At 42.9% G+C, this 25,630-nt stretch overlaps 1 protein-coding gene across 2 annotated transcripts in view; it reads right to left on the reverse strand.

Moving 5' to 3' along the window:
- Positions 1–25,630, reverse strand: part of LOC109911327 (linker for activation of T cells family member 2) — a 102,312-nt gene that overhangs the window by 1,595 nt on the left and 75,087 nt on the right. For both annotated transcript variants that reach the window (XM_020510614.2, XM_020510615.2), the window contains exons 5-12: positions 22,890–22,932; positions 22,648–22,691; positions 18,148–18,186; positions 13,198–13,228; positions 12,908–12,966; positions 8,056–8,115; positions 7,908–7,976; positions 4,392–4,470 (exon numbers count right to left, since the gene is read on the reverse strand). In XM_020510614.2, the coding sequence (XP_020366203.1) occupies positions 4,394–4,470; positions 7,908–7,976; positions 8,056–8,115; positions 12,908–12,966; positions 13,198–13,228; positions 18,148–18,186; positions 22,648–22,691; positions 22,890–22,932 (422 nt within the window). In that variant the 3' untranslated portion in view covers positions 4,392–4,393. The remainder of the gene's footprint in view (positions 1–4,391; positions 4,471–7,907; positions 7,977–8,055; positions 8,116–12,907; positions 12,967–13,197; positions 13,229–18,147; positions 18,187–22,647; positions 22,692–22,889; positions 22,933–25,630) is intronic.

The raw sequence follows: 25,630 nt of genomic DNA on the forward strand, positions 1-25,630 counted from the left end.
TCTGCACCTCTGATGCTGCCTGGCCTGCTGTGTTCCTCCAGCTCCACAGTGTATTATCTTTTCTCTAAATGCTTCTGTTTCCCATCTTCCTTAAGCTCAGAGATCATAGTATGTCCTGAGGTTAGCTTTTCACTTTTCCCTTTGAAATGTCTTGGAAAATTTCTTGGTTAAAAGTGCTATGTAAATACATATATTATCGCAGTGTAATGCAAGAGATAACCTTTCACTAGTTTGGAAGCATCTGAAAAATGAACAGGTTTCGCAATTCTGTTTCTGTGAAATACATCTCATGAATTTTTCTGCTTCGAGTTGCAGATTCATTCACCTTTTGTTTTTAATGTTCTCACTGTAACATGATACCTTCTTTGATTCCTAGAGACAGGTAAGCGTCAAAGTTCTGATCTTACATGGAACTTAAAGCACATCACAAAGACATGGCTGCAAGGGGATCAGGATTGGGAGCTGAATATCCAAGGATATACACCCTATCAAAAAGATAGGCAGGTGGGCAGAGGGAGTGGGGTTGCCTTATTAGTAAGAAATGAAATTAAACCAATAGGAAGAAACGAAGTAGGGTCAGATGGTGTAGAATCTTTTTTTGGTAGAGCAGAGGAATCGCAGAGGTAAAAAAAACATAGTTGGAGTTATGTACAGGCCTCCAAACACAAGTCAGGATCTGGGGTGCAAGATACACCAGGAGGTAGAAAAGGTGTGTAAGAAAGGCAAAGTTACGGTGATCATGGGGGATTTCGATATGCAGGTGGACTGGGAAAATCATATTGTTAGTGGATTGCAAGAAAAGGAATTTGTGGAATATCTATGAGATGGCTTTTTGGAGCAGCTTGTGGTGGAGCCCACAAGGGAACAGGCAATACTGGATTTAGTGTTGTGCAATGAGGCAGACTTGATAAGGGAGCTTAAGGTGAAGGAACCCTTAGGAGGCAGTGATCATAATATGATTCAAATTGCAGAGTAAATTCAAAGGGAGAAGATAGAATCAGAGGTAATGGTATTATAGCTGAACAAAGGCAACTACAGAGGTATGAGGGAGAAACTGGGAGAAGAACCTAGCAGAAAGACAGTGGAACAGCAATGCCAGGAGTTTCTGGGAGTAATTCAGGAGACACAGCTAAAATTCATCCCTAGGAAAAAGAAGCATGGTACAGGGACGATGAAACAACCATGGCTGACTAGGGAAGTCAGGGATAGCATAAAAGCAACAGAGAAGGCATATAATGTGTCAAAGAGCAGTGGGAAACCAGAGGATCGGGAAACTTACAAAGACCAACAGAAGGCAACAAAAAAAAGAGAAGATTAAATATGAGGGTAAGCAAGCCATTAATATAATGGAGGACTGTAAAAGTTTCTTTAGATATATAAAGGGCAGAAGTGGACATTGGACCGTTAGAAAATGACACTGGAGAAACAGTAGTGGGGAACAAGGAAATGGCTGAGGACCTGAATAATGACTCTGCATCAGTCTTTCACAGTGGAAGTCACGAGTAATATCCCAAAAATTCAAGAGAGTCAGGGGGCAGAGCTGTGCATGGTGGCCATCAACAAGGAGAAGGTGCTAGAAAAACTGAATGGCTGGAAGGTGGATAAATCACCTGGACCAGATGGATTACACCCCAGATAAAGGAGATAGCTGAAGAGATAGTGGAAGCGTTAGTGGTCGTCTTTCAGGAATCGCTAGAGTCAGGGACGGTCGCCGAGGACTGGAAAATCATTAATGTGACACCCCTGTTTAAAAAGGGAGTAAGGCAGAAGACTGAAAATTACAGGCCAATTAGCCTAACCACGGTCGTGGGGTGAGATTTTAGAGTCCATTGTGAAGGATGAGATTTCTGAATACTTGGAAGTGCGTGGTAAAATAGGGTAAGATCAGCATGGCTTCGTGCCTGACAAATCTGTTAGAATTCTTTTGAAGAAGTAAAGAGCAGGTTAGACCAAGGAGAATCAATGGATGTTATCTACCTGGACTTCAAGAAAGCCTTTGACAAGGTGCTGCATAGGAGGCTGCTGAGTAAGATAAGGGCTCATGGTGTTAGATGCAAGGTACTAGCATGGATAGAAGATTGGCCTTCTGGCAGACAACCAGAGAGTGGAGTTAAAAGGTCTTTCTCAAGATGATAGCCGGTGACAAGTGGTGTTCCACAAGGGTCAGTGTTGGGATGACAACTTTTCACTTTATACATTAATGATCTAGATGAAGGAACTGAGGGCATTCTGGCCAAGTTTGCAGATGATATAAAGATAGGTAGAACAGGTAATATTGAGGATGTGGGGAGACTGCAGAAGGATTTGGACCAGTTAGGAAGTGGGCAAAGAAGTGGTAGATGGAGTACAGCATGGGAAAGTGTGAGGTCATGCACTCTGGTAAGAAGAATAAAAGCATAGACTATTTTCTAAATGGGGAGAAAATTCAGAAGTCTGAAGTGCAAAGAGACTTGGGAGTTCTAGTCCAGGATTCTCTGAAGGTAAACTTGCAGGGTGAGTTAGTAGTTAGGAAGGCAAATGCAACTTTGGCATTTATTTTGAGAGGACTTGAATATAAAAGCAGAGATGTACTTCTGAGGCTCTCTAAGGCTCCGGTCAGGCAACGTTTGGAGTATTGTGTGCAGTTTTGGGCCCTTTATCTTGGGAAAGATGTACTGGCCCTGGAGTGGGTTCAGAGGAGGTTCACAAGAATGGTCCCAGGAATGAAAAGATTAACATGAGAAACATTTGAGGACTCTGGGTTTATACTCGATGGAGTTTAGCAGGATGGCGGGGGGGTCTAATTGCAACTTACAGAATACTGAATGGCCCGGACAGAGTGGATGTTGGGAAGATGCTTCCATTGGTAGGAGAGACTAGGACCCGAGGGCACAGCCATAAACTAAAGGAAAGACCTTTTAGAACGGAGATAAGGAGAAACTTCTTTAGCCAGCGAGTGGTGAATCTATGGAATTTGCTGCCACAGACGGCTGTGGAGGTCAGGTCATTGAGTATATTTCAGACGGAGATAGATAGGTTCTTGATTGTCGAGGGGATCAAGGGTATGGGGAGAAAGCAGAAGAATGGAGTTGAGAAACTTATCAGCCATGATTGAATGGCAGAGCAGACTCGATGGGCTGAAAGGCCTAATTTATGCTCCTGTCTTATTGTCTAAATAGACAACTCACCCAACTGGTCTGTGCTGGTACTTCTGCTTCATAAGAGCCTCCTCCCACTCCTTTTCATGTAGTCCACTCAACATACCCTTCTATTCTCTATTCCTTCCTCCATCATGTGCCTATTTAGCTTCCCTTTAAATGCATCTGTGTTCCTGGCTTCAATTATTCTATACGGTTCTGAATTCCAGTTTCTAACCACTCTGAGTTAAAGAATTTCTGCAACATTCCCCACCATATTGATTGTTGACCCTCATACATTGAACCGATGTTTCCCCCTTGTTTGCGACTGTCTCACAAGAGGTCATAGATATAGAGTGAAAGGAGGTAGGTTCAAAACTGAGATAAGCAGAAACTATGTCTCTCAGAGGGTTGTGAATCTGTGGAACTCACTCCCCCAGAGTGCAGTGGAGGCAGAATCAATCAATAAATTCAAGGAAGAAATAGGTATGTTTCTGATGAAGAGCGGGATAAAGGGCCATGACGAGCAGGCAGGGAAGTGGATTTGAGACAAGGATAAGATCAGCCATGATCATATTAAACGATGGGGTGGCTCGGAGGGCTGAATTGCCGACTCCTCCTCATTCTGACATTCCTACATTTATGGCCCCAGGTTTGGTCTCTGACAAATAAAGGTTACATAGTTTGGGTATTAGATGATTCCTTATGATTCAGCACACATCCATCAGATGACAATCAAATGTCTCTTGAAATGCAACTATTGCAACATTGAGATAACAAGATGTAGAGCTGGATGAACATAGCAGGCCAAGCAGCATCAGAGGAGCAGGAAAGCTGACGTTTCGGGCCCAGACCCTTCAGAAATGAAGATAAGCAGGTTTCTGAAGAAGGGTCTAGGCCCGAAACGTCAGCCTTCCTGCTCCTCTGATGCTGCTTGGCCTGCTGTGTTCATCCAGCTCTACACCCGGTTATCTCGGATTCTCCAGCAGTTGCAGTTCCTACTATCTCTATTGCAACATTATGTTGTGCTGTGTACTCAGTGGTCAGTGTTTGTTGCACAAGGAATTTCAGACCATGGATAGTATGTTGATTTCCAGGAAACTAAGATTATGAAGGCAGGAGTTAGTGGGAGGAATTCCATTAAATTCACTTTCCACATGAATGTTCTTGCTGTTTTATTTTCAACATTCTTACTACATCCCCACTTGTCAGATTTAGTGTAGCAAAATAGGCTGAGCCAGTACATTTGATCAGAAATGCACATGATTGTCTTACCTTTACAGAGACTGACAAGGAACGGTGTTAACATAATCTGGTTCTTCATCTTCATCAGAGTTATTCCCATATTTCTTTTCTGAAGATTAAAAGTGAAAAGTACAATTGTGAGTTTGCATTTTATACAATTTCAAATTGCAACAACGTTGGTCCCAGTCGGAGTAATGACAAAATCTTGAAAATCATTTAACTCAGACTTGTGAATGCACTAATTAACTACCACTGACTCTTAGCTGCCCTCTGGACAATTAGGGATAGGCAGTAAATGTTGGCCTAGCCAGCAATGCCTGCACCCTACGAGTGAACTCTTCAAAAAAGCAAGCTCTCTGAAAATTACACATTCAACAGCTGACGCTAGTTTCCAACTTGTCCATCATTTACATGTTTCACTCTCTATGTTTTCTGGAGGTTGAGTCCAAAGCTGATCCTTGTACTTTTCTGAGGAGGATCTTAAAGAAACAACTCCTACTTTGTACTTCAGCCTCCTCTAGGAAACTAACCACATTGTGTGCAATATTTTGATTCATTGTTATGCCTGAGGACCTGCATTTAGCCCTATACGTGTGAACCCCTAAATCTCTTCTCACCATCACAATCTTCCAATTTGTCTTTTTCTCAGATCTAAAGGTTGAACTCATGGGAAGGTGTTTGTAGAGCTCCCATTGGCTCCCAAGCACATTTTTGAAAAGGAGTTCTGGTGAAGTTACAGTCAGAGCTTTTAAGCTGTTTACATTATTCCTTTCTGAGGAGGCAGAAGGTACTTGATTTCTCTCCCAGCTAAGACTCCCTGTAGAATTTTCCAAGCTCAAGTGAGAACAAGACAAGATGCAGCTATTCGCTGATTCTATCTGAAACAGCTTTGAAGTTCTTTCCTGCCTGGTGCTTCATGAAGTGGCAGCCCATTAGGAATTATAGATGGTGGGTATGCAGTGCCCAAGTCTTTTGCTGACTTGGATTAAGTAGGGTGGGTGCAAGGGCTTACAGGAAATGGAGCGGAGCTCTTCCACCAGTTCCCTAAATCTCTGCCACACATCGAACTGGAATAGGCTAGGACTGTCATCGTGTCTAAATTTAACATCAACGACAAGCCCTTTTGTTAAAGTATTTCAGTTTTACTTAATTTGTGTGAATTACTCTGTGGCATGGTGGCTCAGTAGTTAATACTGCTACCTCACAACACCAGGGACCCTCCCACAGCCCAAAGATGTGCACATTAGCTCGATTGACCATGGTAAATCCAGGGATGTGCAGGTTAGGTAGGTTGGCCATCGGAAATGCAGGATTACAGGGATAGTGTGGGGATGGGTCCAGGTGGGATGCTGTTTGGAGGTTTGGTGTGGACTCATTGGGCTGAATGGCCTGCTTCTACACTGTAGGGATTCTATATATACCTCAATGAGGTCTCCTCAACCTCCTCTTCAGATCAAAGGGCTTGTGGGATTTGAAATGTTTCTTCAAATCAGTCCTTTTTTCCAATTGGGATCATTCCTTTGCCTGACGTTGCATCTTTTCTAAATCCTTTTCATAGCATGCAAACCAAAAACACACTCAATGTGAGATGTGCCAGTGTTAGAAAATCTCAAAATGGCTTCAGTACAGATTTTAGCATTCATTTTGAAAGAGCTAGAATATAACCGCAGTTATGTACTGCTAAGGTTGTATGGGGCTCTGATCAGATCACATTTGGAATATTGTGAGCAGTTTTGGGCCCCGAGTCTACAGAAAGATGTGCTGGCCTTGGGGAGGTCCAGAGGACATTTACAAAAATGATGAAGGGGATGAAGGGCTTGTCATATGAGGAGCGTTGACAGCTCCTGAGTTTGTACCTGATGGAGTTGAGTAGGATGATGGGGGAATCTGATTGAAACTTACAGGATACTGAGATGCCTGGATAGAGTGGATGTGAAGATGATTCCACTAGTAGGATGCGAGGGCACAGGCTCGGAGTGAAGGGTTTTAGAACTGACATGAGGCTGTGCCCTCGTATCCTGGTCTCGCTTACTGGCGGAAACATCTCCACATCGACACTATCCAGGAATCTCAGTATCCTGTAAGTTTCAATTAGAACTGAGATGAGGAGGAATTTCTTCAGCTAAAGGGTGGTGAATCTGTGGAACTCATTGCCACAGAAGGCTGTTGAGGCTAAGTCATTCTGTATATTTAAGACAGAGATAGATAGGTTCTTGATTAGTAAGAGGATCAAAGGTTACAGGGAGAAGACAAGACAATTTTTTAAAAATTCATTTGTGAGATGTGGGTGAGGTTGAATAGTCAGCATTTATTGCCTTCCCCAGTAGCCTTGAGAAGGTGGTGGTGTTCTGCCTTCTTGAACTGCTGCAGTCTACATACGGTAGTTAGACCCTCAATGTCCTTAGGGAGGGAATTCCAGGATTTTGACAGTGAAGGAATGGCAATATATTTCCAAGTCAGAACAGTAAGTGACTTGGGAGGGGAACTTGGAGGTGGTATGTTCCCATGTATCTGCTGTGCTTGTCCTTCTAGATGGAAGTGCTCAAGTTTTAGAAGGTGCTGTCTGAGGATCTTTTGATGAATTTCTGGTGTACCTTGTAGATAGTACACATTGCTGCTACTGAGCATTTGGTGATGGGGGAGTGGATGCTTGTGGATGTATATCAATCAAGCAGGCTGCTTTGTCCTGGATGGTATAAAATTTCTTGAGTGTTGTTGGAGTTGTACCCACCAGGAAAGTGGGAAGTATTCCATCACACTCCTGACTTCTGACTTGTAGATGGCAAACAGGCTTTGGGAGTCAGGAGATGAGTTACTCACTGTAGTATTCTTAGCTTCTGACCTGTTTTGGTAGCCAGTGTTTATGTGGAGAGTCCAGTTGAGTTTCTGTTCAACGATAATGGCCTGGATGTTGATAGTGGAGGATTCAGTGGTGTTACCATCACTGAATGTCAAGGGGCAGTGGTTGGATAGTCTCTTATTGGTGATAGACATAGCTGGGCATTTTTCGCAAGAATATTAATTGCCACTGGTCAGCCCAAGCCTGGATACTGTCAGGTCTTGTTGCATTTGAACACGGACTGAGAACTATATCAGCTATGATCAAACGGCAGAGCAGACTTAATGGGATGAAATGGCCTAATTCTACACCAACATATCATTGTCTACCCGTGTTCTTGCTGTCAAACAACCATCTTTACTCCCAGCTCGTTGGCTGGGGAGTAATGTCCAAACACTCTCCTGTGTAGCTGCCCAGCTCAATCTCACAAATCGCTACTCAAATGTGCTTATAGAGCAGGGGTGAGGTCAGAGACAGTCTTTCACTCAGTGCCTGTCCCTGACCTTAGCTTTTCAATGTCCTTTTGTTCGACTCTGAGTGAAACTTGTTTTGCTAATTTCTGAGAAATGTTTACAGAATTTATAGGGAGCTTGTTTGAGCTGTACACTGACTCTAGTCCTCTCTTGCTATCACTGCTGATCGTATTCTTAAAATAAATCTTGACATTTCTGTGTTATTTTATTGGTTCGCTAGAACAATAACCTTACCTTCTGGTTTCTCCTGAAGCTTCCATTTCACGGCGTATTCACAGTTCTCATAACTCCCACCTGACTCTACTGCAATCAGACAAAACACCGTGAGCAGCAACATTCCAAACTGTTCGTAATATTGACAATGTCCATAAGCTGCACCTACCAGATGTATGACTCTCAGTTTTCCTGATCTCCACATTTTCATATGAAGTTGAATCATCATCTTCAGGAAAAAATAAAACAAGGTCACGCTATATCACAGAAAACCCAAAGAACATGCAGTCATTCAGTTTCACAACTGCACTGGATTTCAGCACCAAGATTGGAAACAAGGTCATACTAACAAGGGTAGGACAGAGGAGGACCAACACTGTTCAAGTTTCTGAGGTCTGAATCCCAAATGTGAACCTTAGCCCCATCTTTATCGGCTACACTGTATTGAGTGTGGGATTTTCAATACCGGGGAGGATCTCACAGATTCATATTCTGCAGAGTGCATTTGCCAAAATGCAGGATACGGGGGAATGAAACTAATCAGAGAGCTCTGTCAAACAGCCAGCACTAGCAGGTGGGCTGAGTGGTCTCGCTCCATGATTCTGAGAAGTTGGCAAATCTATGTCCAAGGTTTACATGATGTAGCATTTTTAAAATCTAAGTCAATATGAATTGTTTAAAGGTCTGCATTGATTTAATTCCATCTATAAAGTATCCATCTGGAAGAATTATGCTTATTGAAAGATTATGTTCAGGTGAAACAGGGGCAATTTGTTGATCTAATGTAGAAGTCAGTTCCTCTTGTATCCAACAGTGCTATCGCCTGCCCTATACTAATCTTTGCGCTTAGAGCTCCATCTAATGGCCAGATACAGAATTGATCAGAACAAGTTGATACCTGCTCAAACTACCAGTGGAACTGCAGTCAAGTTATGAAAACATGTTGTTTTTCAAATCGGTACTTTTTATGGGAATAACCTACTTTAGGCATCTGAGGCAAGGTGACCATGTTTAAAAATGTTTCAAACATAAATCATGGCTATTTCACTGAATGAGTGAGCTTGCAAGATTATGGGTATATAGGGAGGAAAGAGAATGGCATTGATTGGACTGCTTTAGAGATGCCTAGCCTGGATCCCATGGGCCAAATGGCTTGCTCTGGGCACATGGTTCCACTGTTCAAATGAACTGGAATATGCCAGAAGGTTTCAACACATGTTCCAAAGCCAAAGACAGTCAGCATCAGGAATCCTCTAATTATCATCTCCTCCTAGCCCACAGGCACAGAGCCTCAAACAGAATTGGGATCAAACTTTAGGACTTGGATCAGAAGTGTACAGGGTATTGTCTTTCCCCCATTAGGTTGGAAGAGTCCAAACGCTCAGCCAAATCCAATCCGATTCAAACTGGCCAGCTACAAATTACAGCAGGATGTAACTGAACAGAAACATCTAACCATCAGGAAGGATACTGGGCTAATAATGGGCATCCCACACCCACTAACTGGGACACTCCCTCCAGGAGCAGGAAGAGACTTGGGTTACTACAGAAACCAAAGACAAAGTGTGACCGGACGGAGACAGGAGTACTTGTGACAGTGGGAGGGATATGAGATCTCACTGCAACCCCATTACCAACACTAAGGGGGTCCCAGCAAATGATATTCTCACTTCTCATCTGCTAAGGGATTGATGGGCTGAATGGCCTCTTTCTTTGCCAAAATGATGCTCTGACCCACTGATCTTGAAAAATCTTCTACCTGTAAGGAGGGTTTTGTCACCTACTTCCCAATCCTCTTACTGATGAGCAGAATGCACTGGACAAAACCAACTGCCCAAGGAGTAAAGTTTGATACTGGGCATTGCAAGTTTTATAACATTTAGGTTATTTCAACAGTGGGATTTTCTAAAGTACATATAATCCTTGTGTGTTGGTGATTTTTCCATGAATTAAATCTCCAGAATGTAAATCTTAAATCACAAAAAGATTATTAAGCAAATTACCACATACAACTAAACAGAAGTAACAAGGAAAATAATTTGGAACCATCTAGAAAACCTTATCTTCTATGTTTCTAAAGTAACTTCAACATTCCCATCTTCCAGACTCTGACAATCAACTCCCAAGTGTCAGCTTTAGCTCAGTGGGAATCACTCTTAGCTCCAAAGTGGATGATATTAGGTTCAACCCCACTCCAGAGAGCCGAGCCTGTCAACAAGGCTGATGCTTCAGTAGCAGTACTGAGGGAGGGTTGTGCAGCCTCAGATGCTGTTTCACAGCTAAGGTTCTTAGCAAACAGTACCCCTGGCTAAGATTTCTCACTCTACCAGCATTAAAAACATATTATTGCATCAAGGCTGTTTGTGGGACCTCGCTTTTTGCAACCTGGCTGCTGTGTTTGCCAACATAATGGCTACCCTTTGTTGGTTGAATGCAGGTGGAAAGTCCCCAGGACTCATTGCTGATCTATAACTACAAGTTCTTTTTCTTTCATGGGTTTTCAGGGGAAATGAAACTGCCTCATATCAATCTGGAACGCCAGTTTGAACCTGTTACCTCCCATTCTACCATCTGTACTTCTTTCAAATGGTGCTCAAATGGACAAGAGAACTGTAGTTTATAATCAATAGGTTTCCTTGCCTATGTTTGGCCTGATGCTGTGAAATTTTATTGTGTCCAGCATCAATGCTAAGGACTTCTGTGCCTTCCCTCTTCTAACTGCTCACTGCTGTAATGCTCTGCCCAACTAGTGGGACTGGATGCACCCACCACTGATGTTAGGTGAAAGTGACGGGAAAGTCTCAGACTTGAGTACAAGTTATGGGCCTTTACAGCTCCCTCAGAATTTTGTAAAGTGTTTCCCTAGGGGAGTCATCTAGACTCATTAGCTTGCTTTCTCTCCATGGATGTTGCCTGACCCGCTGTGATCTCTAGCATTTTTTGTTTTCACTTTAAGAAGGTATTTGCATCCAGATCTTTGGGAGTAAAGTAGAATCAAGATGCATTTCTCTTCCGTATATCAGATTCCAATTTAAGACTTGAGGAGTGGGAACTTTACCATTTGAACCCTTTATTCACACTCCATTATTTGTTAGTAGGCATATTTGTTTTTGAAGCACGTGATTTTTCCACTTGGAGGGAGTCCAAAACCGGGGTCATAAATGAATAAAGTGATTAAATCCAATAAGAAATTTAAGATGAAACATCTTTACCAAGAAAGTGGTTAAAATTTGGAGATTTCTGTCACATAAAAGTAGTTGAGATAAATGGCATTTTTAAAAGAGAAATTACATAGCTACATTCAGAAGAAAGAACATGATAGAGTGAGCTGAACAGGGTTACAGGAAGCTTGTACATAGACCAGTTAGGCCAAGTGACCTCTTTCTATAAGCTCTGTGATATTCCCTCCCTAAGGCACTGTGTGTCTACCTACAGCACATGGATTGTAGTAGTTCAAGAAGGCAGCTCACCACCACCTTCTCAAGGACAACTAGGGATGGGCAATAAATACTGGCCAGCCAGCAGCACCCACATCCCACGAGTGAATTGTGCCATTATTTAAGAAAGGCTGCAAGGAAAAGCCAGGGACTACAGACCAGTGAGCCTAATGTCAGCGGTGGGTAAGTTGTTGGAGGGGATTCTATCCAGGATCTACATGGATTTGGAAAGACAAAGACTAATTTGGGATAGTCAGCTGGCTTTGTGCATGGGAAATCATATCTCACAAATTTGATTGAGTTTTTTGAAGAGGTAACCACAGATGAAGGCAGAGCAGCAGACGTAGTCTACATGGACTTTAGCAAAGCCTTCAACAAGGTTCCACATGGTAGTAACCTTAGATCACATGGGATCCAGGGAAAGCTAACTAATTGGATGCAAAATTGGCTTGATGGTAGGAAACAGAGTGGTGGTACAGGGTTGTTTTTCAGACTGGAGGCCTGTGACCAGTGGTGTGCTACAAGGATTGATCCTGGGTTCATTGTTGTTTGTCATTTATACAAAACAATTTGGATGAGAATACAGGAGGCATGATTAGTAAGTTTAAGGATGACACCAAAATTGATGGTATAGTGGACAGTGAATATGGTTATCTAAGATTACAAGGATCTTGATCAACTGGGCCAGTGGGCTGAGGAATGGTAGATGGAGTTAAATTCAGATAAATGCAAGGTTTGCATTTTGGTAAGTCAAACCAGGGCAGGACTTACACAGTTAATGGTAGAGCCCTGGGGAGCGTTGTCAAACAGGGAGACCTAAGGGCGCAGGTACATTGTCTACCTGTAATGCCACTTTCAAGGAACAGAGTGGTGAAGAAGGTGTTTGGCACACTTGCCTTCGTCAGTTACAGCATTGAGTATAGGAGTTGGATCGTCATGTTACAACTGTACAAGACATTGGTTCGGCCACATTTGGAATATTGCGGAGAATTCTGGTCACCCTGCTTTAAGAAGGATGTTACTAAAATGGAAAGAGTGCTAAAAAGATTTACAAGAATGTCACCAAGATTGGAAGGTTTGAGTTATAAGGAGAGACTCAATAGGGTGGGACTTTTATCCCTGGAGCGTAGGAGGTGAGGGGTGACCTTATAGAGGTTTATGAAATCATGAGGGGCATAGATAAAGTTAATAGCCAAGGTCTTTTCCTCAAGGTCCAAAACTAGAGGGCACAGGTTTAAAGTGAGAGGGGAAAGATTTAAAAAGGACCCGAGCGACAACTTTTTCACATAGAGGATGCTGTGTATATGGAACAAGCTGCCAGAGGAAGTGGTAGACATGCTTATGATTACAACATTTAAAAGATAGGCATATGGAGAGGAATTGTTTAGAGGGATGTGGGCCAAACACAGACAAATGGGACTGATTCAGTTTAGGAAACCTGGTCAGCATGGATGAGTAGGGCAAAAGGGCCTGTTTCTGTGCTGTGTAACTCTATGACTCTCTATGGCCTCAATTACAATTATGGTCTCAAAATAATACACCTAACACACAGTAAGATCTGAGTTAATATCGGCTGGAACTTACCATGAGGAGGTTTGAGATATTCCGCAGGGAAGCAATAATATTCTGCAGCTAAAGGATTTCTGCCAAATATAATAAATGGCAGGAATTAGACTCAAAGCATTCCTAAACAAATAAACTATAATTGTGAACAAGTGGAATTAAATCCAAAAAAACAGCGTAAGCTGAACAAGTGCTGTCTCTGTAACTGGGATTCCAGTGCAAATCAAGCTAGTTCTGTCTCTGTATCATTGCTACACCTCTAAAGAAATTCAGACCAGTTTATATCAGACAGAATGTAAACAGTGACTTACATGTAATTCTGCTCATGTTCATATTGGTTTGCTGGAAGAGAACAGAACTTGTTACATTATTGTGGTAGTTTCTACAGATGGCGCTCTGCCAACCAACATTCTATCAGGATGCTCAGAAACTACATTAGAACAAACTGAAGATGTACGGAACCAGCAACAGAATATAATGGTCTGCGGCAAGGGCACTGTTGGCAACAATCTGCCAAAGATTCAGATAAGAAATAAACAAATTTGCACTTCAACAGTAATGTTCCCCTCCATCAGCCACTCGCTATACTGACATGGAACTGTATTGCCTGCCATTCCTTCAGTATCATTGGATCAAAATCTGGAACTCCCTCCCTGACAACATTGTGGAAATCCCTGCCTAGTCCAGGGACTGCAGCAGTTAGAAAGGCAGCTCAGCACCAACTCCTCAAAGATAATTAGTAATGGTGTACAAGGGTTGGCCAAGCCAGCAATCCCCACATCCCATGAAACATTACAAGAAAACATGGTAATATCTCTGGACTAGGAATCGAGCTAATGCTTTGCAGACACATTTTCAAATCTCACCATGGCAACTGGTCATACTCAAAACAATAAAATCTAGAATTAGAAGCTAGTCTCAATGATGGTGACCATGAAACTACTGTCAATTGTTGAAAAGGCCTATCTGGTTTACTAATGTCCTTTAAAAGGGAAACCTGCAGACTTTACATCTACATATAACTCCAGACCCACAGCAATGTGGTCATCTCTTACAAGCCACTCAGTTCAGGGACAATTAGGGACACTCAACAAATTACCTCTTAAATGTATATCTTGGGTGGCCTCAAGATCAGAGATGGTTGAACTGGGAACTAGTCATACAGACAGAATGATCTAAGCTACTTTGTGTACAGTAAACCTGACAGTAATCTTCCTGGGTTAAAAGAAGTCTGTATGTAAGTAAGATTACCTCTTGCTGTGTGCCCTTGTCCTACACTCAATCTATAATTTAAAGAAACATTCTTTACCATTTACTATCTTGCATTTCTCTATAACTTCTCAGATGCAGCTTTTCTAGTAGGTCCTATGTTGTACTTTGACCATGATGTGGAGGTGTCGGTGTTGGACTGGGGTAGACAATGTCCAACAGGTTTATTTGAAATCACAAGCTTTCGGAGCATAGCTCCTTTGTCAGGTTAAGTGAGGGACAAGCCAAAAGATCATACAAATGGTGTGAGTGGAATACTGAATAAGAAGTCTCTGCGGGTGATCAAGAGTGTCAGATGGTATGAGTAAAGTATCAACAGCCGTATACAAGCAAAGGGATGACCTATAATCTGATTAAATGAGGCAGAGAGATAATTACAAAAAATTAAAAATAAGGTGGTGCTGAAGACAAACTAAGTGACTGGAATAACAAGGTGTGGAGCTGGATGAACACAGTAGGCCAAGCAGCATCAGAGGAGCAGGAAAGCTGATGTTTCGGGTCGAGACCCTTCTTCAGAAATGGGGGAGGCCAAGGGTATCAATGTGGACTTCACAAGCTTCAAAATCTCCTCTCCCCCGACCGCATCCCAAAACCAGCCCAGCTCATCCCCGCCTCCCTAACCATTCCTCCCACCTCAAGCCCCACCCCATCTCCTACCCACTAACCTCATCCCGCCTCCTTGACCTGTCCGTCCTCCCTGGACCGACCTATCCCCTCCCTAACTCCCCACCTACATTCACCTTTACTGACTCCAACCCCGCCTCTATGACCTGTCTGTCTCCTCTCCACCTATCTTCTCCTTTATCCATCTTCTATCCACCCCACCCTCTCTCCCTATTTATTTCAGAATCCCCTTCCCCTCCCCTATTTCTGAAGAAGGGTCTCGACCCGAAACGTCAGCTTTCCTGCTCCTCTGATGCTGCTTGGCCTGCTGTGTTCATCTAGCTCCATATCTTGTTATCTCAGATTCTCCAGCATCTGCAGTTCCTACTATCTCTGACTGGAATAACATGATAGGTATAAACAGTCACATACCAAAGTAATAAGTAATGCAAAACTGTACAAACTAATTTAGAGAGATCATAACAATTTATCAAGGTGATGTCAAAACAGGACATGAAGCAAGATTTTATAGATACAGAACAACATATCTCCAGAAGGCCGCAGCCCTCAGCTCGACATGTATGCTCAAGCCATCAGGAGATGCGTTAATGCCAGATTCATTAGCCGTGCTCACAAGATAGCGCAGAATATCACCCAGGCACAATGCAACACCGTCCATGCTCTCAAGACCAATCACAACGTTGTCATCAAACTATCAGACAAAGGAGGAGCCATCGTCATACAGACTAGAATGGACTACCTGCAAAGAAGTATACCGATAACTGAACAACCAGGAACACTACAGACAACTACCTGCCAATCTGACCAAAGAACACACCCTTGAACTCAACAAGCTGATCAAGACCTTTGATCCAGTCCTTCAGAGTACCCCACACACTCTCATCCCACATACTTCTCGCGTAGGGGACTTCTACTGCCTTCTGAAGATACGCAAAGCCAATTCGGCTGAACGTCCCATCGTATCAGGCAATTGGACCCTGTGTGAGAACCTCTGTGGCTATGTCGAGGGCATCTTGAAGCCCACTGTACAAGGAACACCCAGCTTCTGTTGCAACACTACAGATTTCTTACAGAAACTCAGCACCCACAGACCAGTCAAACCAGGACCATTCCTTGCTACAATAGTCGTTTCAACACTCTACACCAATGACCCTCATGATGATGGCATTGCTGTTACAACCTCAGCACACAACACCAACAATTGTCAATTTCCAGAGGCCATCCTATATCTCATCCACTTCATCCCTGACAACAACGACTTCACCTTCGACAACCAGTTCTCCATCTAGATCATGGAACAGCCATGGGGACCAAATTTGCTCCTCAATATGCCAACATTTTCATGCACAAGTTCGAGCAAGACTTCTTTGCTCCACAGGACCTCCGGCCAACACTATACACCAGATACACTGACGACATTTCTTCCTTTGGACTCATGGCGAGTTACTACTGAAACAACTACATAGCGATATCAACAAGTTTCACCTCACCATCAGACTTACCATGGACTACTCTTCAGAACAAGACTCATTCTTGGACACACGCATCTCCATCAAGAATGGACACCCCAGCACCTCAGTCTACCGCAAGCCCATAGATAACCTCCCAATGCTGCACTTCTCTTGCTTCCATCCTAAACATATTAAAGAAGCCATCCCCTACGGACAAGCCCTGTGCATACACAGGATCTGCTCAGATGAGGAGGACCGCGACAGGCACCTAATGATTTTGAAGGACATCCTCAATAGAACAGGATACGATGCTCAATTTAATTGATTGCCCATTCTGACGTGCCACAGCGAAAAACCGCAATGGTCTCTTCAGAAGACAGATATAGGATAAGACCAACAGAGTACCCTTCGCCATCCAGTACTTCCCTGGAGCGGAGAAACTACGCCATGTTCTTCACAGCCTACAACATGTCATTGATGACGATGAGCACCTCACCAAGATCATCCCTACGCCTCCCTTTCTCACCTTCAAACAACCGCCAAACTTTAAACAGACCATTGTTCGCAGCAAACTACTCAGCCTTCAGGACAACATTGACCACAACACCACACAACCCTGCCATGGCACCCTCTGCGAGACATGTCAGATCATTGACACGGACACTACCATCACACGTGGGAACACCACCCACCACATACACAGCAGATACTTGTCTTGGCCAATGTTGTCCATCTCATATGCTGCAGGCATAATGCCCCAAGGCATGGTATATTGGCGAGACCATGCAGACGCTACAACGTCGTATTGAATGGACACTGCGCAACAATCACCAAACAGGGATGTTCCCTCCCAAGTGGGGAACACTTCAGCGGTCAAGGGCATTCAGCTTCCAATTTTTGGGTAAGCATCTTCCAAAGTGGCCTTTGAGATAGACAACAACGCAGAATCGCCGAGCAAAAACGGATGGCCAAGTAAAGTACCCACAAAGACGGCCTCAACCATGATCTTGGGTTCATGTCGCATCACACTGTTCTATATCTGTAAAATCTTCCTTACTGTCCTGTTTTGACACCATCACCTTGATAACTTGTTATGATCTCTCTATCCTAATTAGATTGTATAGTTTTGGATTACTTATGACTTGGTTAGACCATCGGCATGCAACTCTCACACCTATCATGTTATTCCAGTCATTTGGTTTGTCTCCAGCACTACTTTATTTATAATTTTTTCTAATTATCTTTCTGCCACATTTAATTGGATTATGGGTCATCCCTTTGCTTGTTCATCAGCTATTGACACTTTACTCACACCATCTAACACTTTTGATCACCTGCAGAGACTTATAATTTGACACTCCACTCCATTTGTATGATGTTTTGATCTCTCTGCCCTTGACCTATCTGCCCATAAATCTGTGCTCTGTATGTTTCTCTCTCAATTCACCTGATGAAGGGGCTATGCTCCGAAAGCTTGTGATTTCAAATGAACTTGTTGGACTATAACCTGGTCTCATGTGACTTCGTACTTTGACCAAAACTGGACACAGCTATCAAGGTGAAGGAGCAAGTTACTGCAAATGCTGGAATTGTTACACAAATGTTGCCCCCTCCACACTTTATGTCAGTTCTGACGAAGAGTCATCTAGACTAGAAACATTAGCTTGCTCTCTCTCCATGTATGCTGCCTGACCCACTGTGATTTCCAACTTTTTTTGCTCTCAGGGTGGATTTGCCTGGTGTTGAGTTGGATCTAGCCAGTGCTTTGAACGGATGAACTCTTCTAAATCTTTTTCTGGATTTGGAAACAAAAGTGATATGATCGACATTCAGAGTTAAAGCTATGATTCACAGTGGTTACCAATTACTTGCCCTCACTTGCACTCTGCTACAGCACTCCAGAAATCATTTACTTACCAATAGCTAGGTTGCCGTAGCTTGGTGGGCTGCCTGAAGCTGTTAGGAAAGAGAGTGGAGTTTAATATGGCACAGCAAGTGTTAAAGCAGTAAAGTCCTGCCACTGTGCATTTGTGCTCCTAGAAAATGTCATAATTGGCACATGCACAGTACACAATTTTACTCTAAGTAGTACATTTTTGCTTTCCTGTTTCTTTAGAACTGCACATAAGCGAAGATTAGTTTCAAAGCCAGTGAAAAGTTAAATATCAAGTGTTGCACAGACAGGTAAATTCGAGATAAATGGGCACACAAATATCAGGACTTTTTGTTTTCTGTTCCCAGCCTCAATTTTTCTTAAACCCTTTCCTGAAGGATTGCTGTACTCCAGTTCCCTAGGTAATGACTTCTCCCCACTGCTTGTTAATTTTCCCATCTTTCACATTCAACTGTCAGTATTAAGCACTGGTGGGGCATTTGACTATGTAGAACATCAGCACAATACTCACCTCTAGAAAATCACCAATTAGGAATGACAGCTCTGAACATATCTTAAAGGAGATATGCAAAAGATGGGCTAATGAAGTGTTGACTCTTGTTTCTTTATAGGAACAGGAGGAAATGATTCAGCCCATTAAGCCTGTTCCACAATTCAGAAATCTATCGATCTCAATCTTAAATTAACAACTGACCCATCATCGATTGCTGTATGCAAAGACTGTATCAAACTTCTACCACCTTTTGTGTGTGGAAGCACTTTCCAATTCAGTAAGATCTGGCTACAATTCTGCACCAAGTTTTCTGAGCCTGGTCTCCTCAGTTAGTGGAAATACTGTTTCTGTCTGGTCAATTTCTTCCCCTCAGTTTAAAAATTTCATTCAAATCACCCGTTAACTTTTTAAACTCCAGGAATACAACCCTAGTTTGTGTAATCTCTTCTTAGTGTAAATCTTATCTGCATTCTCTTCAAGGCCAATATACCCTTCCTAAGATATGGTACCCAGGACAACTCTCAGTTCTCCAGGTGTGGCCAAACAAAGGCTTTGCATTGTTTTCATATGACTTGTACTAACCCCTTGCATTCTAATCCTCCCAATGTAAAGACTAGTATTGAATTAGGATTTTTGGCTATTTTCTGCATCCATCCATGAAATTATGATGATCCATGTTTGTGGACTCTAAGTCTCTCTCAGCCTTTTAGATAGTATCCTGTACATCTCCAAACAGAATTGCCTCAAACTTGCCTATGTTCAATTACCACAGTTTTGCCCACTCACTTAATCTATCAATAGCCCCTTGTAAGTTTATGCTTCCATCCATACTGTCATCTTTCTTCAAGTCATAGAAAACTTGAATATGTTTTTCTCATCCCATCAGTGAATTAGTTGACAAATACATTGAATAAGAGAGGCCCCAACAGAGATCCTTGCAGGGCACTACCAGTCACTGCTGCCAATGCGAGTTGCCTGTTCATGATCCTGACTCTCTGTCTCCTGCCACTCAGTCAATTTCCAAACCAGATTAATAATTTACCTTCAATTCCATGAGCTTCACCTTAACTGACAGGCTACTATGAGGATCTTTATCAAATAATTTCCCGCAATGTGTAGAACATCGAACATAGAACAGTACAGCACACTACAGGCCCTTCGTCCCACGATGTTGTGCCGAACATTTACCCTAAACTTAAGGTCTATCTAACCTCCACCCCTACCTTATACTATCATTGATTTGCCTATCTAATAGCCGCTTAAATGTCCCTAATGAGGCTGACTCCACTACCTTCTCCAGCAATGCATTCCACGCCCCCACCACTCTCTGAGTAAAGAACCTACCTCTGACGTCTCCCCTACATCTACCTCCACTCACTTTAAAACTGTGCCCCCTCGTAATGGCTACCTCCACCCTGGGAAAAAGTCTCTGGCTATCCACTCTATCTACACTTCTGATCATTTTGTACACCTCTATCAAGTCACCTCTCATTCTTCGTCGTTCTAAAGAGAAAAGCCCTAGCTCTCTCAACCTTTCCTCGTAAGACCTTCCCTCCATTCCAGGCAACATCCTGGTAAATCTCCTCTGCACCTTTTCCACACCTTTCCTGTAATGAGGCGACCAGAACTGGACACAATACTCCAGATGTGGCCGAACCAGGCTTTTGTATAGCTGGAGCATAACTTCACAGCTCTTGAACTCAATCCCTCTATTAATGAAAGCTAACACACCATACACCTTCTTAACAACTCTATCCACCTGGGTGGCAGCTTTCAGGGAACTGTGGACATGAACCCCGAGATCCCTCTGCTCCTCCACACTGCCAAGAATCTTTCCATTAACCCTGTATTCTGTTTTCAAAGTTGTCCTTCCAAAATGAATCTCCTCACACTTTTCAGGGTTAAACTCCATCTGCCACTTCTCAGCCCAGCTCTGCATTCTATCAGTGTCCCTTTGTAACCTAGAACAGCCCTCCGCACTATCCACAACTCGACCCACCTTCATATCGTCCGCGAACTTACTAATCCACCCTTCCACTCCTTCATCCAAATCATTTACAAAAATCACAAATAGAAGAGGACCCAGAACAGATCCTTGTGGTACACCACTCGTAACTGAACACCATTTTGAATATTTTCCGTCCACTACCACCCTTTGTCTTCTAAGGGTCAGCCAATTCTGAATCCAATCTGCCACGTTTTCCCCTATCCCGTGCCTCCTTACTTTCTGCATGAGCCTACCATGGGGATCCTTATCAAATGCCTTACTTAAATCCATGTATACCACATCCACTGCTCTACCTTCATCCACGTGTTTGGTCACCTCTTCAAAGAATTCAATAAGGTTTGTGAGGCATGATCTACCCCTCAAATAACATCCACTGCCCCTCCCGCTACTTCAAACACCTCTTGAAAATCTTCAGCTCAGTTAGTCAGACACGACCTGTTGTAGAAATTCCTGCTGATGGTTTTCAAACAGCACTGTAAGATATCTTGAATCGCCCGATCCTTAATTATTTCAGAGCATGCCTGCCCAACTGGCATGCCAGGAGGTAGCTGGTAGTCCCCAGGAAGTAGCTGTTTGTGACCTGCCGGGCTGGTCTGAGATACAAACAGGGACAGGAAAGTGGATCTGAAATTTACTGTAGATCTGTTCGCCCCAATCACAGGCCAATATTCTCCTGCATTTGCTGCTGTTGGGTTCACTGTGATTGGAGGAGGAGCAACAGTGAGATTGCTCCTTGGTTCCCATTGGGTCCATTCTTTCTCCACTTCTGGCCAAACTCTCTCTTGCCATTCCTCACACGTGCGTCTCCCTGAAGGTGCACGAGATGGCAGCACAGACCTGGCCAGAGAGGTCACAGCACCCACCCTTCTGCCTGGGACATATGGAGTATCACCTACGAAGGAAGAATCTCCACATCTTCACTGCCATTCCCACATCAGTAAAATGGTCAAACCTCACAAACCTAGGGAGAGGGAGTCAGTGTGGGAGGGAGGGAAGGAGAGAGTTTATGTGGAAGTGAGCAAGAGTAAATGAGACCTTGAGTCTGAGAGTGAACCAGTCACATGCACATGCACCCACCATTCCCCACAAAATAGCCTGGGAGAAAAGGAAAACCCAGACTCAAAGGCGATCCGCTTCACGAGGTGCCCCGAATGTTTGTATGAATTCTGCCAAGCCCAGTACAAAGTGTGTCCCACCAGGGGAGAAGGTGAGGTCAATGATTGTTCAACCTAAAGTACTAGCTCAGCCCTGGTCCCCACCCTCTTCCCTGGTGATCAGGGCTTTGGGGTCTAGTCTGTCTCTCTCTCTCAAGTTCTGCTTCCGGTGAAAAACAGAATTGAAAAAGAATTATTGATTAGCTTTCCTGCTTGGTAGTTTTCTTAAATGATCAATTTATTTATTTTAATTTTTTTAATACATGAAGAATGTTGTGCCAAACCTTATCTTTCCCAACTTTGCCCATTGATTGAGAAAGAAAATTGAGAAAGAAACGTGGTCCCTCATGCAGAAAGTTTGCACATCCTTGTTTTAGATTCTAGTAATTCCCTAGATTCTCTCTCACTTCTAAACTGCAGAGCGACGTGTGTAAATTTTATGGAACAGCTCCTTACTTAAGTGACATTCCACCTCTGATAGTCTAGGCTCACTAACACTGCAGTTATACTTGAAGGATCAGGATAAAGTTTTTGGCAAGTATGAGAGGCATAAGGCATGCAGAGAAAATGTGGCAAAGGACAGACTTTCAAAAAGGGAGCAAGTTTGAGGAAAGAAAGTCAAAAGACATAGAGCAAGAGACATCAAGGCAACAAGGAGAAAAATAAAATGAAATAGAAACAATACGAGAAAGACAGACAACACGTGAAGGTAGGGTGAATGTGACAGAAGATGTGAGAGGACAAGATGCAAGCAGAGTTAGAGACACTTCAGATATTTTTTGCCTGTGAATAATCTTGATGATCTGCCATCACTAACTAACTCATGGACTGCCCTGGGGATGGAACTCAGAATCTCTTTCATACAAACCTGGTGGAACTTGTGAAAGTGAATGATGTGTGGCAGCCACATTCCTGAAAGAGGTTAGAAGCATATTATTAAAGATCAATAAATTATTTCCTATACTTAGCAAGTCCATAAATGCAGCAGCTCAAACCAATAATGTACATACACACACACACTTAATGTTCTTACAGCTGGTCAACTCAAGGGGGAGAACATTTAAGGTTTTTGTTTACATTATTGACTTTATTTTGCACTATGTTTCTTACCCCATTGCTGGTTCTGGCCTTGGTGTTTGTTCTGGTCGAGATACTTGGAAAAAAAAGACAATATTTTCTCAATTAAAAAAGTTAAAAAGCTCAATAATGACATAGCATCTTATGATATTGGTAACCTATAACAATAGTATAACATCTCAAAGTTCTTCATGTATTAAACCTAAAAATGAAGCCTTGTGCTTTTCTTGATCTCAAGATGACCAAACTGCTTTGTAGACAAGAATAAAGAACATAATTGGGAGCAGGAGTAGACTATTAGGCCCCTTGAGCCTGCTCTATTATTCACTGCAATCATGGATGATCTCCTGCCTCAGCTCCTCTTTCCTGGCCACTCCCCACAGCCTTGCTTTCTTAAGAATGTTGGTCTCAGCCTTTAATATATTCAGTGATGTAGCTTCCACAACGCTCCAAGTAGAAAAAGCCAAAGATTCAAACCCTTAACTGAAGAATCCTAAATGATCAGCTCCATATTTCGAGACTGTGGCCCTGTGTTTCAGACTCTCCAACCAGGGAAATCACCTCTTAATGTCAACCCTATCAAAACCTTTCTGATTCTCATATTTTCAATGAGATCACTGATTATTCTTCTGAACGCCAAAGAATACCAGTACAATTTATTCAGCCAAGGACTCTCTCATCCCAGGTACCAAAGTAATGATTCTTAGCAATACTGCCTCTGATGCAAGTGAGCTTTGTCGTAAATTCGGTACAAAAGGAAGATCATGTCATCGAGGCAGAAGACATAGATGTTATGAAATGAAGCAATCAATGAGGAGTCACAGCAATAAAATAGCATCAAATAGAGTCATTGCGCTGTACAGCACGGAAACAGACTCTTCGGTCCAACTTGTCCATGCCAGCCAGATATCCTAAGTTAATCTAGTCCCATTTGCCAGCATTTGGCCCATATCCCTTTAAATCCTTCTATTCATATACCCACGCAGATGCCTTTTAAACATTGTAATTGTACCAGCCTCAACAACTTCCTCTGGCAGCTCATTCCATACATGCACTACCCTCTGCGTGAAAAAGTTGCCCCTTAGGTCCCTTTTATATATTTCCCCTCTCACCTTAACTATGCCCTCTATTTTTGGACTCCGCTGCCCTGGAGAAAAGACCTTGGCTATTGACCCTATCTATGACCCTCATGATTTTATAAACCTCTATGAGGTCAACCTCAGCCTCCGATGCTACAGGGAAAATAGCCCCAGCCCATTGAGCCTCTCCCGATAGCTCAAACCCTCCAACCTTGGCAACATCCTTGTAAATCTTTTGTGAACCCTTTCAACTTTCACAACATCCTTCTTATAGCAGAGAGACCAGAACTGAATGCAGTTTTCCAAAAATGGCCTAACCAATGTCCTTTACAGCCGCAACATGACCTCTCAACTTCTATACTCAATGCCATGACCAATAAAGGCAAGCATATCAAGTGTTGTCTTCACTATCCTGTCTACTTGCAACTCTACTTTCAAAGAACTATGAACCTGCACTCCAAGGTCTCTTTATTCAGCAACATTCCCCAAGACCTTACCATCACGTGTGTGAGTCCTGCCTTCATTTGCCTTTCCAAAATGCAGCACCCCACATTTAGCCAAATTAAACTCCATCTGCCACTCCTGGGCCTATCAGATCATCTGATCAAGGTCCCATTGTACTCTGAGGTAACCTTATTCGCTGTCCACTACACCACCAATTCTAGTGTCATCTGCAAACTCACTAACCATAACTCCTATGTTCACGTCCAAACTACTTATCTAAATGATGAAAAGCAGTGGACCCAGCACCAATTCTTGTGGCACACTGTTGGTCACAGGCCTCCAGTCTGAAAAGCAACCCTCCACCACTACCCTTTGTCTTCTACCTTCCAGCCAGTTATGAATCCAAATAGCTAGTTCTCCCTGTATTCCATGTGATCTAACCTTGGTAACCAGTTTACCATGTGGAACCTTGTCGAACACCTTACTGAAGTACGTAAAGATCACGTCCACCCCTCTGCCTTCATCAATCCTCTTCGTTACTTCTTCAAAAAACTCAGTTGTTAGTGAGACATGATTTCTCACACACAAAGCAATGCTGACTGTTCCTAAGCAGTCCTTGCCTTTCCAAATGCATGTAAATCCTGTCCCTCAGGATCCCGTCCAACAACTTACCCACCACTGATGTCAGGCTCACCGCTCTATAGTTCCCTGCCTTTTCCTTACCACCTGTTTTAAATAGTGGCCCCACATTAGCCAACCAGTACTTCACCTGTGGTTGTCGATGATACAAATATCTCAGCAAGCAGCCCAACAATCATTCCCCTTGCTTCCCACAACGTTTTAGGGTACATCTGATCAGGTACCGAAGATTTATACACCTCTATGCGTTTTAAAACATTCAGCACATCCTACTCTGTAATATGGACATTTTTCAAGATGTCACTATTTATTTCCCCAAGTTCTCTAGCTTCCATATCTTTCTCCACAGTAAACACTGATGCAAAATACTCGTTTAGTATTTCCTGCGGTTCCACACATTGGCGGCCCAGGTGATCTTAAAGGGGCCCTATTCTCTCCCTAGTTACCCTTTTGTCGTTAATGTATTTATAGAATCCCTTTGGATTCTCCTTAACCCTATTTGCCTAAGCTAATCAAGTCTTCTTTTTACCCTTCCTGATTTCCTTCTTAAGTATACTCCTACTGCCTTTATACTCTTCTAGGGAATCACTCGATTTTTGCTGTCTATATCTG

Source organism: Rhincodon typus, chromosome 26, assembly GCF_021869965.1.
Source record: "Rhincodon typus isolate 14 chromosome 26, sRhiTyp1.1, whole genome shotgun sequence".
In the NCBI taxonomy this organism is placed as follows: domain Eukaryota; kingdom Metazoa; phylum Chordata; class Chondrichthyes; order Orectolobiformes; family Rhincodontidae; genus Rhincodon; species Rhincodon typus.